The sequence below is a fragment of the Phacochoerus africanus genome, chromosome 4 (genome assembly GCF_016906955.1).
Source record: "Phacochoerus africanus isolate WHEZ1 chromosome 4, ROS_Pafr_v1, whole genome shotgun sequence".
In the NCBI taxonomy this organism is placed as follows: domain Eukaryota; kingdom Metazoa; phylum Chordata; class Mammalia; order Artiodactyla; family Suidae; genus Phacochoerus; species Phacochoerus africanus.
The window spans coordinates 117,410,081-117,428,583 of NC_062547.1; the positions used below are offsets into that span (position 1 = coordinate 117,410,081).

General features: G+C 41.6%; 1 protein-coding gene across 3 annotated transcripts in view; it reads left to right on the forward strand.

The window, feature by feature from the left end:
- Window positions 1-18,503, forward strand: part of EPB41L4A (erythrocyte membrane protein band 4.1 like 4A) — a 264,522-nt gene that overhangs the window by 153,741 nt on the left and 92,278 nt on the right. For all 3 annotated transcript variants that reach the window (XM_047778430.1, XM_047778432.1, XM_047778431.1), the window contains 5 exons: window positions 695-792; window positions 2,307-2,427; window positions 5,047-5,134; window positions 8,295-8,383; window positions 9,234-9,297. In XM_047778430.1, the coding sequence (XP_047634386.1) occupies window positions 695-792; window positions 2,307-2,427; window positions 5,047-5,134; window positions 8,295-8,383; window positions 9,234-9,297 (460 nt within the window). The remainder of the gene's footprint in view (window positions 1-694; window positions 793-2,306; window positions 2,428-5,046; window positions 5,135-8,294; window positions 8,384-9,233; window positions 9,298-18,503) is intronic.

An 18,503-nucleotide genomic window follows, 5' to 3' on the forward strand; every position in this document is an offset into this window, starting at 1 on the left:
CTGCACAATGGAAGTAATAATAGTACAACCTCATTTCAAAGTCTTAAGTAAGTTACTGTATGTAAAATACTTGGAATGAGTTACTATATTTGTTTCTATATTTACAGTGTTTAGAACAGTGGGTTTAGAACAGCAGGTGGCACAGGTTTTCTTTCAGCACGTGGATACAAAGCTGCAGATAATGGTCAGTGTCTTCAGAAGTGTAAGGATTGATGGAATTACATTACAAGACCTTTCTGTCCTACACCCATGATTTTACACCCTACAGATAACACATGGCATATAGTCTGGGTCCTTATGATTTGTTCATTCCAGTGAGAGCATGTCCTAAGTAGTGGCGACAGTGGCAGTGATGAGAAAGGTAAGAATAGCTGATGTCTAACCTCCACATCAGCCTTAGGACTGTTAGGTACTTCATAGTTGCCAAGGCCACGAGCGAGTGAATCCTGGAGTTTGCATGCAGTCCAGCTGGTTTACCTTGAGAGCCTGCACTCTCAGTTGCTACCCCAGTTGCCTCTGCAGTGTATTTAAATAGTCTCTGTTTACTCAGTAGCCCCCCCCCCCCGCCCCCGCCCCCTGCCAAACAGCAGAAAGTGGCTTTGTTTTAATGAAAGGTGATGGCCTTTAGGATCTGAAACTACAGGTCTAGTTAGTGGAAGATATCATTAACTTCTTTTTTCCATTTCTCTTTTAGATATCAGTTTTTCTTGCAGGTGAAGCAAGACGTCCTTCAGGGCCGGCTGCCCTGCCCCGTCAATACTGCTGCTCAGCTGGGAGCGTATGCCATCCAGTGTAGGTTCCACTTAAGTAAATTCGTTTCAGAAGTCTTGAGAAGAATGTTTGAATTTTTCTTTATAAGCAAGTTTATTTTCTAAAGTTCTTCTTGTCAGATGACATTTTTGCTAAGAAGACAATGAGTTTAGCCAAAATTCATGTTTTAATCAGTGTCCCTTCAGAAGGGGTAAAAATGAAGCTGTTAACATATCCCTTATTGTAGGTTGCACGGAGTGCTAGCCACAGGAATAATATTGATTCTTGATTCAGTGGAGGATCTCAAAATCTTTTCTCTTCTGCATTCTACCTTAGTTGATTGAGCCATCGAAGCTATTATGTCTTAGAGATCCCATTGCTTCTAAGCAGCTGTTATGAAGACTCCGCTTGGGCAGGTGCCACCACCAGTTCAGCGAGTGGCACCCATGCAGCTCCCCTTGTGTATCAACTCCTGGTATCAGTATGGCGGCCATGGCGGGGCAGCTCTAGGTCGCATCGCTGTTTCAGAGGCTGCAGCTGAGGCTGTTTCTACTTAGGATTACTGAGCCCCTTCTAAGAATGAAGCTAGGTGTGGGAGTGATGAAGTAGCATATTCCTTGCCTATGTGGTTTCTGCAGACCGGAAGCAGTCTAGAAAAAAATATTCTAGGAAAACTGCTGCGTAAAAGAACTGGGCACTGAGTTGGGTTTGAAAGTTGGGTTAATGCAGGGAGGAGAAGTTTTTTTTTTTTTTTGTCTTTTGTCGTTGTTGTTGTTGTTATTGTTGTTGTTTTTGTTGTTGCTATTTCTTGGGCCGCTCCCGCGGCATATGGAGGTTCCCAGGCTAGGGGTTGAATCGGAGCTACGGCTGCCGGCCTATGCCAGAGCCACAGCAACGCGGGATCCGAGCCGCGTCTGCAACCTACACCACAGCTCACGGCAACGCCGAATCGTTAACCCACTGAGCAAGGGCAGGGACCGAACCCGCAACCTCATGGTGCCTAGTCAGATCCGTTAACCACTGCGCCACGACGGGAACTCCGTGGAGAAGTTTTATAAACAGTAATATAATGAGATTTCTGGCTTCATTTTGCTTCTTTGTGTCAACTGTAATGGGATTATGTGCAGCATGGTATTATATTTCCGTGACCATTATCTGGGGCAGATACATTTTGAATCATATGCTCTATTTCTCAGTGTCATTGTCTGAGAAAGGCTATAATAGGGTTATGGTTGTTTTTCACCTCAAGCATTTCCATTATATGTACTTTAAATTCTGTTTACAACATTTTACTTCATATAAACTGGTAAGAATAATTTCAGCGAAAATGGCAATTATAGTCTTGCAGAAAACAAAACTCACATGTTTAAGGCAAGATTTTGTTTATACTATCCATATATGCACATCAGAGTTGTTTTAAACTAAAATTATTTAGTTATTATCTTACATAAACTTATTAATAAAGCATTGGAAGAAAATGTTTAAGCATGACAGGATGACCTTTACTCCCTTATTTCCTAAAATGAAAAAAAATTTACAATTTCTTTCTTTTTTAGCTGAACTTGGAGATTATGATCCATATAAGCATACTGCGGGATATGTGTCAGAGTACCGGTTTGTTCCTGATCAAAAGGAAGAGCTTGAGGAAGCTATAGAAAGGATACATAAGACTCTAATGTAAGAATCACGTTCTGTTGGCAATAATCAACGTGTATATTAGAGCCTCAGAACTTCATCTTAAAACCAGAAGTTTGCAGTCTTTACCAACATTCCCCCCGCAGCCCCCCTCCTAGCCCACCCCATCCCTGGTAATTACCATTCTAGCCTGTGTTTTTGTGAGTTTGGCTTTTTTAGATTCCACATATGGGTGATCTTGTACAGTATTTGTCTTCATCTGTCTTTTTTCACTTAGCACTATGCCCTCAAGGTCCATCCACATACTTGAATGTTGCTAAATATGTTACCATGACAAAAAGGGAAGGCTAATTACGGAATGAGTTGGAGGTATTAGCTGTGCTATGGTGGGGATCATTTTGCAATATATAAATATATCAGACCAACATCGTACACCTCAGACGTATACAGTGTTATATGTCAGTTATATTTAAGTAAGGCTGGGCTGGAAAAAGAATCCCATTTTATGTTGCAGCATCCATCGACCATCATCTTACGGTATTGGCAGGCTTAAGAAAGTTTAATAAATTCTTCACCTATGCCTTGAACAGTTTTTCTTTCTTTCTTTTCTTTTTAAAACTGCTTACAACACTAAAATGCTCATAGGAAACCCAAAAGTATAGGGATTCCTATCATGGCTCAGTGGTAATGAACCCAACTAGTATCCATGAGGATGCGGGTTCAATTCCTGGCTTCACTCAGTGGGTTAAGGATCTGGCATTGCCATGAGCTATGGCACTGTCATGAGCTAACATGGCTAGGATCCCACGTTGCTTTTGCTGTGGTGTTGGCTGGGAACTTTGACCCCAGCCTGGGAACTTCCATATGCTGCGAATAAGGCCCTAAAAAGACAGTAATAATAATAATAAGAAGAAGAAGAAGAAGAAGAAGTATAAAAGAGAGTAAATCCCAATACTTAAAGTGAACATATTAACATATTTTTAGTTAACAGACTTAGAGACCCCTCTCTATGCATAACTTCCCATAGAGAAAATTGATTTTGCATAGATATATTTATGTATGACTTTATATAAATGGAATCATTCTGTACATACTGTATTTTGCAGTCTTCTATTTTATCAGTCACCAATACCTTGTGAAATTTACTTTTTTAATTATAAACATATTTTATCATTACAGAGGCCTTAATGTATTTTGGATTTACTCTGTCTTAAATATGTAAAATTTTCATAGTTACAAGCAAAGCCTTATTTGGTGTCTAGCACTGAATCTGGAAATCATGACACCCGTGTGGAGCCTCAGAGGGTACTATGTTAACACCACATGCACTTCTGAGAAATACACATGCTCCCCTAGTAGGATTTTCAATTAATGGCCTGCAGCATTGAAGTTATAATTTAATTATAGTGAATTTGGTTAAATCCTCTGTACTGATTAACTTCGCTTTATTGCTTCTTATGTAACATTCCCCCCCTCTCTTGAATTTGCTTGCTTTCAGATCTATTATAGTTAGGGGGGAAATTGTAGAATTAATCTGGTCAACAAAAAATGTTTGCCTAAAGGATCTGTTTCAGCGAGTAGCAGCAGAAGGCAGTTGTTGAATTGCAGTGAGAGAAGCCATCCTGTATTAACACGCCCCAGAATGCCCTCCAGCCTGGTTGTAGAGCCCTTCATTTTAAGGTTTCACTGAAGTGGGTGCTGAGAGAGTGCCTGTTATATTATGAAGAGTGGTGCGTTTGGCCCTTTCGGAGAATACTAATTCCTCTTGGAGTTTCCAAGTAAAACTATGTTTTGAAATTATCATGAAGCTTTGGGTAAGGGCCTTATATGTTTTACATGATGGCACTGACAGCACGACTATTAATTGTAAGAGACTAAAGCTTGATCAAGGCGTGGTAGCTTCCTTGTGTCTAATTTGTGTACCATGGCCGAAACATGGGATTGCATCAAAGCAGGATTTTTTAATTTTTAAAAATCTGTAAATCCTTTTGTTAACCATGGAAAACCTCTCTGTCCCTCTTTCTCTCTCTCTCATACACGTGCGTGCGTGCGTGCATGCACACACACACGGATGCACAGAGTTCCACTCATCTATGGAGATTCCTGGAAGATGCTTACCCTCTAGGAATGAATGCGGTTTTCTGTATATTATCACCAGTAAAGATTTGGGGAAGATGTTTATACTTTGTGTTAAGGAAATGACAAGGATTTTCACAATTTTTAAAGAACCTCATGTGTGCTCCCCCCCTTTTCTGGCTACCACTGTGCTCCTTCCTTTCTCTCCTGATGGAGAGCTACTGGTGCACAGAGACGTTTTACTCTGTGTAAAGGGTATGCCTTTTAATTTGAGTGCTTATTCACTCAGTAATCTCTTTGGGGGCTTCTGAAACTGAAACTTTTTAATATACGTGGGGCCATTGGGATTGGCTATCAAGAGCAAAACTAGACTTGGTAAATGAAATGAACTTACAAGTATCACCTCAGAGTGTAAAATTTTGTCACCATGAGGACAAGAGCCTACTTGAAATGCAGAGGCTTATATTTGCATTAGCACAAAGGATTATTTATTTTTCCAGTGAATATAGTGAAAGTGGTTTATATTCCCTGCGAGAGTGGTAGCTATCAGTAAAGTAATGCTCTTTGTTTTTACGCTGGATGTAGGGGTCAGGCTCCTTCTGAAGCGGAACTGAATTACTTGCGGACTGCCAAATCCTTGGAGATGTATGGTGTTGACCTCCATCCGGTCTATGTGAGTAACATTTAATTAACGCAAAATATTTTAGGTGGATGAGATTTTCTTAAAAAGTCACTGAAACTCCCAAAGGAAAGGAGCGGTCTTGTTGTTTAGCGAGCAGATGATACCTTTTCATCTGTGTTTTTTGAACACAGAGAATCTCTTGCGTGGATTAAACCCTAATGAGTTTTGCATAAAAGTCTGTGATTATATTTCCATGTGTAGAAAACAATTAAACAGACTTGAAAACACAATCTGGGTAATAGCTCCAGAGGGCTTAGCTAAACGTCCAAACAGTTCTAAATTGGTGTATAATTGATTATATTAGACAGAAAACAGGAGGATTTTCAATAGATTTTATGGCTGAAAAGCATTCATAAAATCACCTGCCTGGTAAAGTAGGCTTTAGGCAACAGTATGTCTGTAACTGTTGGTTGTTTTATGTGCGATGTACAGGTTCTCTGAGTATCAGGGTCACTGCCTACTATAGTTAGTGCCGTTGCATAAATAGGAACATTTTTTGCAAATTTTCTTCAGTGGCTCATGACAACTTTCTGAATATAGTCTGTGGGCAATTACTATGAATGTGCATTGAGTGTTTTAGATCCAGGTCTTACACTTGGAGCCACTTCTTTAAGGTAACCATTTGGTTATTCTATGCCAGTAGGATTGGAATGTCATTGTCTTTCATTTTATAAGAGTTTAGTTAGTAATAGACGAATCTGATTATTTGAGAAAATGAACCCATGTGACTTATTCTTCACATGAGGTAAATTGCTGAAGATTATATGTAGACTGAATATTTGTCAGTTGGATTATGAAACTCAATTTTTTAAGGAACTCACAAAACTAACTGTAATGCAAACAACTTACTGATGCATTCATTTTATAATGTCTTTTGCTCATCATTGCTGACTAAAACAGATAATCTCATTATTAATAAAGAATTACAATGGTTACAATACAAAAGTACATAAATAAAAATTAAACTGCCCTAAAAAACAAATCAGAAGCATTCATGGGTATACTTTTAATATGGCAATAGAAGTTACATATTTGGGAGAAGTAGTAGTTCTCTGATAAATTAGGTTCTAATCTCATTAAATTTTTAAGTGCTCTGTAATTCTCTCCTTTAAAAATACTTCTAAAACTTTGTGGAATAGTTACCTTTTTCCATTTTAGCCACATTCATTTTGTTAGGTTTATAATTTAAAAAAATATATATCTTATAGGAAATGTATAAAAAGAGTCTTCTGCAAAGTGCTTCTGCATCTGTGTAATGGTTACCCTATTTTAAAAATACTTTTTTGAGGGGGGTGCAATTTTATGGTGACTACATTGAATTCACTAGAATCTTCCATGCATTCCTTTAAAATCAAATTTTTAGAACTGACACTGGGCAACAGCTGATAGCCTTTGAAAATATATTAGTTACCTTACATCTTTGGGAGTATGACTTTGTAAGCTGTTTTTGACCTCAGAGTAGAAATAAGGTAAATACAAACAGTTCTCTTCATGTCCTTGGTACCCACTCAGTCTGTGATATTTTCATTTTGGAATCCCATTTTCTTTCTTTTTTTCTTTTTTTTTTTTTCCTTTTCCTCTTTTCTAGGGCTGCACCCATGGCATATGGAGGTTCCCAGGCTGGGAGTCCAGTCAGAGCTGTAGCCGCCGGTCTACGCCAGAGCCACAGCAACACAGGATCCGAGCCTTGTCTGCAACCTACACGACAGATCACGGCAACGCCGGATCCCCAACCCACTGAGGGAGGCCAGGGATCGAACCCGCAACCTCATGGTTCCTAGTCAGATTCGTTAACCACTGAGCCACAACCGGAACTCCTGGAATTCCATTTTCTTAATTGGGGTTGTCATTGCCTAGAAATGAAGCAGTCTTTTCCAGTCTTTACCAGAAGAGATTATATTTAAACATTTTGAACAGTCTTAAAAGTCACAAATAGAAGTAGGAAGGAGCATGCTAGAAACCTCTGCAAATCCAAGTATATATCTGCAGGTGGTTGCCTAAGCTTTCTGGGGAGGGGTCAAGGCCTCATGATTGTCCAGAGAGTAAGATCAGGATGAGCCTTTGGAAGAGACTGTTTTTTTGTGGGTTTTTTTTTTTTTTTTTGTCTTTTTGCTATTTCCTTGGGCCGCTCTCGCAGCATATGGAGGTTCCCAGGCTAGGGGTCGAATTGGAGCTGTAGCCACTGGCCTACGCCAGAGCCACAGCAACGCGGGATCCGAGCCGCGTCTGCAACCTACACCACAGCTCAGGGCAACGCCGGATCCTTAACCCACTGAGCAAGGGCAGGGATCGAACCCGCAACCTCATGGTTCCTAGTCGGATTCGTTAACCACTGCGCCACCACGGGAACTCCTGGAAGGGACTGTTGAGAGCAGCTATTGATGGTCAGTTCTTAGCTGCAGTAGAGAGTCACCAGGAGCACTTCTGTGTTTTTGATACCTGGGCCCCTTTAGTACAGATTCTCATTTAACTGGTTTTGATAGTACCTAGGCATCAGCATTTTAAGCTACAGGGGGCATTCTAGTTAGTCTGCAGCCAGGGTTGGACACCACTGTAGAAGCAACATGAGGTGAATCAGTCAGTGGCCTGATTGGGAGGTAGTCCAGGTTCTTTGAGTGAAGTGAGGTGACCAGTAAGAATGCACTAAGAGCGGTTTTCTTTAAAACTTTGAAAAGATGAGCAGTAGGTAAGCTATCATGTTAGCTTAGCTAGCTTTCTAAGCTGATGTCTTTCAAAGACCAGATCCAGTATTAAGGCAACAGATTATGTTCGTATGGCCAGTTACAGTTTGACAAAGAGTTTTTTAGTTGGCGTTCCCATCGTGGCACATTGGTCAACGAATCCGACTAGGAAGCATGAGGTTGCAGGTTCGATCCCTGGCCTTGCTCAGTGGGTTAGGGATCTGGCGTTGCCGTGAGCTGTGGTGTAGGTTGCAGACGTGGCTTGGATCTGGCATTGCTGTGGCTCTGGTGTAGGCTGGCGGCTACAGCTCCGATTAGACCCCTAGCCTGAGAACCTCCTTATGCCACGGGAGCGGCCCTAGAAAAGGCAAAAAGACCAAAAAAATAAAAATAAAAATAAATAAAAATAAATTTAAAAAGGTTTTTTAGTTGAATAAATTATAGTTATAAGCATATGTTTGTTTTTACAGGGAGAAAACAAATCTGAGTATTTCTTAGGATTAACTCCGGTTGGTGTTGTTGTCTACAAGAATAAAAAGCAAGTGGGGAAGTATTTCTGGTAAGTTAACTTGAGGGCAGGGTGGGTATTAAAGTTATACACTGTATATATTGCGCTTATATGTCTTATGTGTCTTTGAAAGGGTTGGGAAAAAGAGAACAAGTACACTTCCAGTGGTCAGTAAGAAAATGAGTGAAATCGGGTAAAAGTTTTCTTCCAGGAGTTCCTGCAGTGGCTCAGTGGAAAGGAATCTGACTAGCATCCATGAGGATGCAGGTTCGATCCCTGGCCTTGCTCATTGGGTTAAGGATCCAGTGTTGCTGCGAGCTGGTGTAGGTCATAGATAAGGCTTGGATCCCACATTGCTGTGGCTGTGGTGTAGGCTGTCAGCTACAGCTCCTTTTTGACCCCTATCCTGGGAACCTCCATGTGCCACAGGTGTGGCCCTAAAAAGACAAAAAAAAAAAAAAAAGTTTTCTTCCAGTGCATCTCAGTATGGATTTTCTCTGTAAATTTCAGGTACTGTGATTCTGGACAGTCTTGTCCATGGAAGCTGGATTTTCTGCCTATTCCAGTGTATGCTGGTGGGCTGTGGGTCCAGGACTTCTGTGAGCTTTAACTCTAAATGGGGAAAGAGATGAGAGAGATTGGGGGTCTGGGAAGGCAGCACTGCCAAGGCCGGCAGATCCCAAGCTTGCCTACATTTCCTGGAGAAGCCCAGGAAAATGAGAATGGAATTTATTTAGGAAGGCGTCCAGAGCAAAGGATGTACAGAGAACTCTCTCCAGCTACGGTAGCACAGTCTATATAGGAGCCAGGATAAACTGGTCTTTTCCCACTGGATACATCTCTGAATTTCTGATTAATTCTTAAAAACAGCACCACCACCACCATCTGTTTTGCTTTACAGGCCTCGGATTACAAAGGTGCACTTCAAGGAGACACAGTTTGAGCTCAGAGTCCTGGGGAAAGATGTAAGTTTGTGTTTTTCACTTAACTTCCCTGAAGACTTCCCTGAGACGGAAAGTCTTGTCTGCCCATTGATAACTTAGAAGACACGGTGAAGTAAAACTGTCCTGTTTTCGTCAGCCACAGCCACATGGAACCGGCTTAGGTGACTCATTGAACATCTTCTCAAGGAAGGGAAGGGGAAGTGAGTAGAAATGAATGAGTTAGTAACAGAGAAATGTCACTTCAGTTTTAGCAAGAGGCAAAAAATAACCTTTCTAGGGTTCACTCTACAGAGAGTAGGAGTTGATTAGCTCTTCCGTATTGTCTGTGAAAGGTGCAGACATCAGATCGATGGTCAGAAGGGTGCAGCCTGCATGCAAGGCAAAACATGTCCTAAATTTATCCTGAAGTAAATTGAACAGTCTGTAGGAAGTCATACTTTTGTTCTTTTCTTCATTGAGCGTGGTAGAGAAAGCAGATGGGAAACACTGGACGCTTTCAAGGAAGTGTAGGCCAGGGATTTAAAGATGCTGACCGTGGCTCTGCATCCTGACAGAGCTGGACTGTTTGAGTAGCAGACAGAGTATTTGTCAGAGCCTCAGGGTGTACTCATGCCTTGACAGGCAGCTTTTACGAAACTGGGCCAAAAAAGGCAGGGATGTAGAAGCTCCCTTTTAATTTCCCTGTGAAAATGACGCTCCCTTGAAGTGCTGTTTCTCTGATGCATGTTTATGGGATACAAGGTGAAAATATGGCAGAGGAGCATCCACCCTGCTGTCTCTTTGATACTGAGTTTATGCAGAACAGAAACTTAAGTGAATGGCATTGAATTGACTTTCAGATAAGATCCTTGTTGTAAAAAAGAGATAAACAAAATCTGCTGGTGCATCCACAAGTTGAGACACAGGAAGAAAAGCGGCTGCAGCTACTGTTGGAACCTGGTGTCCAGCGTAGCACCCTACCTGTAGCAGGTGCTCAGTAAATACCTGTCACCTGATCAATGAACTGATCTGCTGGGCGGATGTGGGGCCAAGTCAGAAAACCTGGTACTGGAGTTCCCCTTGTGGCTCAGCAGGTTAAGAACCTGACATAATGTCTGAAAGGATGCAGGTTCAATCCCTGGCCTCATTCGGTGGGTGAAGAATCTCATATTGGAGTTCTGTTGTGGTGCAGCAGAAACAAATCTGACTAGGGACCATGAGGTTGTGGGTTCCATCCCTGGCCTCGCTCAGTGGGTTAAGGATCCCGCGTTGCCGTGAGCTATGGTGTAGGTCGCAGCCTCGGCTCGGATCCTGCATTGCTGTGGCTCTGATGTAGACTGGCAGCTACAGCTTCCATTAGACCCCTAGCTTGGGAACCTCCATATGCTGAGGGTGGGGCCCTAAAATGACAAAAGACAAAAAAAAAAAAAAAGAATCTGATATCATTGTGGCTCTGACATAGGCTGGCAGCTGCAGCTTCAATTCAACCCCTACCTAGCCTGGGAACTTCTATATGCTGCTGATAATTGGATTTTGAAATATTTTAACTTGTAAGGAGGAGAAATTCCTGATTTTTCAAGGAATGAATAGTCCAAAAACCTTATAGTAGTACTTTCTAGTTTGAAGAAAATGTAGTTTTCTTCAAGTCCTGATTAGATCCAACAGTCTTAAAAGATAAACTGATGAAATATTGAATTAACATCATCCAAAAGTAGGGAGTTCTCATTGTGGTGCAGCGGAAATGAATCCATGTAGTATCCATGAGAATGAGGGTTTGATCTTGGCCTTGCTTGGTGGGTTAAGGATCTGGCATTGTTGTGAGCGGTGGTGAAGGTCATGGACGAGGCTTGGATCTGGTGTTGCCGTGGCTGTGGCATAGGCCGGCAACTGCATCTCCAACTTGACCCATAGCCTGGAAACTTCCAAATGCTGCATCTTCAGCCCTAAAAAGCAAACAAAAACAAAAAACAAACAAAAATCTGAAAGTAGAATAGGTGATTATTTAGCGATGTTATACAGTTTTCTCCCTGTCCTGCTGCCGGTTTCACATAACTTAATAAGCAAGGAGTAAGTTCTGTTTAATACATTGAAAATAACATTTCAAGTTTTTAATGAGAATATGATATTGAAATGATAACACTTTTCATGGAAGCATCACTGTTATTCAGAGTCATTCTTGGAGTTCCTGTTGTGGCTCAGAGGAAGCGAACCCAACTAGTACCCATGAGCATTCAGATTCTATCCCTGGCCTCACTCAGTGGGTTAAGGATCTGGCATTGCCATGAGCTGTGGTGTAGGTCGCAAAGGTGGCTCAGATCTGGCATTGTTGTGACTGTGGGGCAGGTCAGCAGCTACAGCTCTGATTTGACCCCTAGCCTGGGAACCTCCATATGCCACACCTGGAGCCCTAAAAAGAAAAAAATTAATTAAGACATTTTCCCCCTTGGACCTAAGTTATTTTTGTGAATGAGCTGTTTTAAACTCCTTTTACATTATTATTTATACTACCTTAAAATGTCTCTGATTGTCTTGGGATAAATACTTAGTAAAAGTGAAGCTAACTTAAACTTTATGCTCCTTACATTTCTTCATTAGTAGGCAAGAACAACAAAATTGATGCCATCATGACTTTTTTTTAATGCAGTCTCCAAGGTGTGAAATGGTTTCCTGCAGTTGGCTCAGCCCTTTTGCCATCACATCTCTAAGAAGGAATGGTCTTTTGTTCCGGGGTGGCCTGAGGCAGTACATGCTCCTGGGTCATTAAGTTTAGTGGCAGTGACCTTTATTTAGTATTGTGTCAGAGCAGGTCACATATAACTCAGGTTTAAATCAAAGGGAGTTTTAATTTAATTTTATTATGTAGCATATTAATTTAAGCAAACCACTCAATTTCCTTAATATTCTGGCTTTACAGATTCTTTCTTCTTTCTCTGCCTCTTTGTGAAGTGGCGATTTACTTAATGGTAGAATTAAGTTGAGTATTATGGAGGCCTTTAACTGTAATCATAGGTTAAATAAAAAAGCCCCCTCAGGCCCAACATGGAACAGTAATCACAATTAGCTTGAAAAATGATTGAAATACTTATTCTGCCAGTGGGCTGATCTGGTTCAGTGTTTTTAGGGCCAAATTCAGAGATTCAGTTCCCAAAAGAATGGCAGTAGCCTATAAAGAAAAGATATTCCTGGTGACACATTAAGTCGCTAATATTGTCCAATTCCACTTTTTAATACTAACTGTGTCCATCATAAAACATTGAAAAATCTTAATAAATACTGCTAATGTATTGTCACATACCAATTATCTGTTTATATATTGCATTGCATCCACAAATAACTCTTTCACCTTTCTCAGATATAGCCTTAGTGAATTCAGTGATTCATTTTTGAGGGAACAGCAAATAGCTGTCTGCAACTAAATACTAATTGTTTAGAAATTTATTCCTCTGACACATTCAGAAGCTAATTAGTATAAATACTTTGATGCATTATTTAAGCTTCAAAATAGGTATTGTGGCTTAAAGAAGATGATGATTGTGGAAATCTAGGAATTACACTGTAAAAAGAAAATGTAAATTATCTATGAACTTAAAATTGTGAGGTAGTGATTATCATTTTGGCACAAACTCAGATTTTTTTCCTGTTAGAGTGAACATGTGATATATGTGTTTATGTATATACATGTGGTTTTGAGCACAGTTTTTATGCTTCATAGCATATCATATATATTTCTTTTATTATATTCATTCATGTGTGCCTTTATGGTATTTGGTAATATGTTTTACTTTTATGGGTTTTACTTTTTTTCTTAATATTGCAGATAAATTTTTTTTTCTCCTGTTATAACTGTGTTTCCCCTGCCCCCTTTGGCTAGTAAAATTTATACTATGGAATTTTATGTTTATCTGAAATCCAGCCATTTTATTGAATTCTTGTGTTCTGGCCAAGATTCCTACTTTGATTCTTATAAACTTTTATAGATATGTAATTCTATCATGCACAAATAAAAATAGTTTATCCCCTCATTTCTGTTATTTAATAAAGCTTCATAGTTTAAAGTACTAGTCAGAACTTCCAGAAGAGTGTTAAGTAATCCAGCAAGACAAGACATTCTGGATTGGTTTTTGATTTTAATGAAAATACCGCTATTGTTTTGCCACTTATATGTTAGCTCTTACTTTTAAGAATGTGTTTATTGTTTATTACCAGGGGTTTAAATTTTTTAAAAGTCTGGATCAAATGGTTGCTTTTCATTGAATACCTTGATTGCCAAGATTCTTGCTAATTCACTCACTCAACAGCTCATGTCTATTTCCAGGTGAGAGAGGATAGTGGCTTGAACTAGGGTAGCAATATTACAAGTATGGAGAAGCTTGTAGAGTCTGGATTTAGCCACATGGTTTTGTGGACGTGGGGAGGTAGGAGAGAGGGGCACCCTGGTGACTTAAAGATGTTAGATATGAAGGGCAGGAAGAATGGAGCTGCCCTTCAGGGAGGTGGGGAAAGCTGTGAGGAGAGCAGGCTCAGGGGAAAGATCAGGAGCCCCATTTTTTTACATTTTGAGTCTGATGTGTCAGACATTTAAGTGGGGATTTTTTTTTTTTTTTTTAAGTTGATGTGAGATTGCAGATCCCAGACCAGACCGGGGATTGAACCTCAGTTGCAGTAGTAAAAGTGCCGAATCCTAACCACTGGACCAACAGGGAACTCCCTAAGTGGGGACATTTAATAAGTGGGCTTTGTGAGTCTGGAGTTTGGGCCCAGTGTCTGGGGAGCATACTCAAATTTGAGAATCACTGACGTATCCCAGTATTCAAAGCCATGAGACTATATGAGGTCATTAGGATAGTGAGTGTAGGTAAGAAGAGAAAGGGAAGAACCAGAAAGGGAGGCTGAGATGGAACAACCAGGGAGATAGAAGGAGTACTGTTTGTCCTCACCTTTGCCAAGTAAAAGTCATCTATTAAGTGCCACACAATGCTGATAGATTGAATTAGATAAGGACTGAGAATTGACCATTGTAGGAGGTCATTGATAAAACCAGTGTTGGTGGATTGAAGAGTGAGCTTTAACCCAGCAAGTCCATGCTTAGGTCTATGTACCCTAGAGAATCATAAGGGCCATGTGTATCCATTGTAACACTTACATGAAAGCAAAAAACAAAATAACATAGACGTTCATTAATAGGATAATGAACACCTAAATTGACAGATGTTGATTAAGAAAAACAAAAGAGGTAATAGGAGGAGTGGAATTGGAGATGGTGAGTGTGGACAACTCTTCTGAGGAGTTTTGGCACAAAGAAGAACAAACAGGGGGATAACTGGCACGGGAAGTAGATCAAGAGGGATGTGTTTTGCTTTCTGAGTTGGAAGAAATAACAGCACATGTATTGCCTGATAAGAATGATCTACAGGGTAGAAAGTTGATGCAGGAGAGAGAAATGTTGGAATGATATTCCTTGAGTAGAGGACAGGGGATGACAGCTATTGTATAAATGGAAGGATATACCTGGTTTAGAGGGCAGCCAGGACAGTTCACCTAAGGTTTGCAGGCAGGAATGTGGAGCATGGGAGTGTAGATTAGGATGAGTGGACAGTTTTCTTCTGGGCATTCTGCTGTTCACTTTGAGAAATCTAGGAAGCAAGATCAGCTAAGACTGAGGTTGCAGAGCATGTGCTGGGCCTAAAGGAAAAGGAAGCTACGAAATAGTAATTTTGAAGAGAAAACGGACATGAGATGTGTGGTTTGATGATAGCCTATGATAACTTGGTAGCATGAAGGGTCATGAATTTAAAGTGAGCCCATTCTCGGTGTGCTTTTCTCCAGCCACATTCAGTGACACTGGGGCAGGCATGGAGCAAGTGGGGAGTTGATCTTGTTAAGAAAGCAGTACCCAGAGACCAGCAGGGGAGCAATTGTGGTGATTTACCATGGAGTTGAAACTTGAGAAGGAGGTGAGTGAGTGGTTTAGTTGAGAAATTGTTACCGGTAGAGTATTTGGAAGAGGGAGCTGGAGAGTGAGGGTGGTGGTGGTCAGAAAGTTGGGTGCTAGGGTTGCGATTAGGGAGAGGCTTCAATTATTGTAAAGGGAAAATTGTCCTAGAGCAGTGTTTCTAACTGGTGGCTGTTGCTTCTCACCTCCTGCTCCCCACCCTCAGGGATACTTGGCAACATCTAGAGTCATTTTTGGTGTCATAGTGCTGGGTGGGGCAGGGATGCTACTGGTTTCTGGAGTAGAGGTTGAGTGTGCTGCTCAACTTTTCCCCAAGTGTTGTATATTGGTACAGGAAGAACTCCGCCCCCTGCCCCAACCAACACAGAAGTGTCACTGGTGCTGTAACAGGGAAGCCCTGCTTTGGAATTAAGAACATGAGTGTGAGGAGCTGGGAGAGTGAGCAAGATAACCTTGTTGGAAGAGAGAAGTTCTGGGAACTGGGATGTCTGGGGAGTAGGAGGAATCGTTTCTTCATATATTGAAATTTCCAGGGAGCTCCCATTGTGGCTTAGTGGATTACAAACCCAACTAGTATCCAGGAGGATGTGGGTTCAATCCCTGGCCTCACTGAGTGGGTTTGGAGAGGGTGACAGAGGCAATAGTAGCATCATCATGCAAGGGAGATGACTGTGAGGATGACAACCACTATAGAAATTGTAGGCAGTAGAATATGATGAGATTCAAAGCTGGGAGGTTTAGGGGAAAAAGGGTAGAGAATGGTCTGTAAGTGGCGATGGGGAGGAAGGAGGATTCTCTCCCACTTGTGGGCCCAGTGATACTGAAATAGTGGGGGCAAATTGCACAGCACCACTTACAAAGACTGCAGTGGACACTATCCTCAGAGGAGAACCCCTGGAGTTCTGAAGCCAGGGCTGACTGACTCAAGAGGGTGAAGGTGGGAGTTCCCATTGTGGCTCAGTGGTTAACGAATCTGACTAGGAACCATGAGGTTGTAGGTTCAATCCCTGGCCTCGCTTAGTGGTTTGGGGATCTGGCATTGCTGTGAGCTGTGGTGTAGGGCAGCGGTTACAGCTCTGATTAGACCCATATCCTGGGAACTTCTATATGCCACAAGTGCCGCCCTGGAAAAGAAAGACAAAAAAAAAAAAAGATGGTGAAGGCAGTTGAAGAGAACAGATTGGAGCTAGGGGATTCTGCTCATGGTGAGCTGTGAATTCGAGGGCACCAAAAAAGGGTTTCAGTGGATGGCTAGCGGTGCGAGGGGAGATGCTGAGCATTGGTAGGGGTTGACTGACATAAATAGAGAAGCGGCATAGAGAGATGGGGGCCAGTGGACCCAATGCAGATGGAGGTGAAGCGGCTGTGAAATGCAAAAGGGAGCGAGGGTTGGTTTCCCACCGTGCACCCTGGTGATGAGGGTAGGAGGCCAGAGGGAAGGGAGATGGTTCCAAGGCACGAGTTCAGTCGTCCCTTCCTGGGGTGGGGCTTCTCTGACCTGGGTGCATGTGCTGGACTGACTGACAGCCTGGAGGACTGGTGGGGTATTGAGTGGCCCATCAAGCCCAGGCCTGAGTTCCCTTTCAGAAAGAGCATGCTGGCTGCAGGGTAGACATGGAAGTAAGAATAGAGACAGACAAGTTAGGAGCCTGTAGACTGATCAGGAAGGAGACCAATGGGCAGATTTGGGAGGCATTTAGGAGGTAAAATTGCTTCTGATTGGTAGCAGATTGAATGTTTTTGTGAAAAATAGGTAAGAGTTTAGGATCATACCCTTATTTCCTGGTTCCATTAACAGGGAAAGAAGGCAGTCCCCACCACAGGCTCAGAAGTTGGCGCGTACTGAGCACATGTGTTGAATAAATGAAAATAAATGGTGCTCTGATTACTTTTACGTGTGATGCGTCATGGAACTAACCTCTGCTAAACCTACCCAGGATGTATAACCAAAAGATTTCTGGCAGCTCTGGCCATGAGTAATGAGACCCACTTGGCTGAACTCTCAGCTTGCCCTAAGAAGAGCACTCAGGAAGTGACGGTGGCCAGGAGCTGTCACTGTCAACAAGCCCAAGAGGTCTTGCTTACGTAAGCTAGGGGTTCCTTTCACATTTTAAGTAGAAGTACAGATTTTTAAAAATTTATTTTTATTTGAAAATAATTCAGGAGTTCCCTTCGTGGCTCAGCAGTTAATGAACCTGACTAGGATCTGTGAGGATGCGGGTTTGATGCCTGGCCTTGCTCAGTGGGTTATGGATCTGGCATTGCCATGAGCTGTGGTAGGTCACAGAGGTGACTTGGATCCCGCATTGCTGTGGCTCTGGCATAGGCCGGCATCTGTAGCTCTGATTTGAGCCCTAGCCTGGCAACTTCCACATGCTGCGGGTACAGCATTTTTTAAAGAAAAAAAAAATTCCAAATTTACAAAAAGTTGCAAAGATTAATATGCTACAAAGAACAAGGTCACCTATTGTTACATTCACTTTGTTGGCATTTTTACTTCATTTCCTTTTTTTGTTATCTCTGCACACATACACACAAACAACATTCAGAACAATGTGACCATAAGTTTTATGTGTCATATGTCTCTAAATATTTCAATGTGTACTTCCTAAGAATAGGGGATTTCTCTGATAGGACTGCAGTACAGTTATCAACTTAATAAGTTGATAGAACACTTCTGTCATCTACGTTGTATATTCTGATTTGTTGGTTGACCTAATAAGGTTCTTCATAGCATTTTCCTGCTCCAGTATAGAATCAAATTAGCTTCTGTAATCTGGAACATTTTCATAGCATTTTTATTTTTTATAACATTGAAACGTGAAGAAAACAATTCTCCACTTTTTGAAAAGACAGTTGACCCTTGAGCAAGGGGTTTGAACTGGTTGGATCCACCTATAGGTGGATTTTTTTTTTCTTTTTCACTAAATAGGTCGCCCAGGTACTCCCTGATCTGTGGTTGATTGAACATGCAGTACAGAATCTTGGATCCAGAGGGCCAGCTGTAAAGTTATACTGGCTTCTCAGCTATGAAGGGGTTGGTGCTCCTGACCCCTGAGTTGCTTAAGGGTCGACTTTAGAACGATGCTCCTTTCATGTTTGTCTGATATTTCACTGTGATTAGATGAGGTTCTGCATTCTCAGCTGGAGAGCAGCACGAGTAGAGTCGGGTCCCTCCCGGGGTGTCACATCTGGAGGCACGTGGTGACCCCTGTCTGCCTCTCCTTGGTCAAGTTTGATCACCCAGCCATGGTTGTCCCAATTTTCCCCTCTATAATTCCTTTTTTTTTTCTTT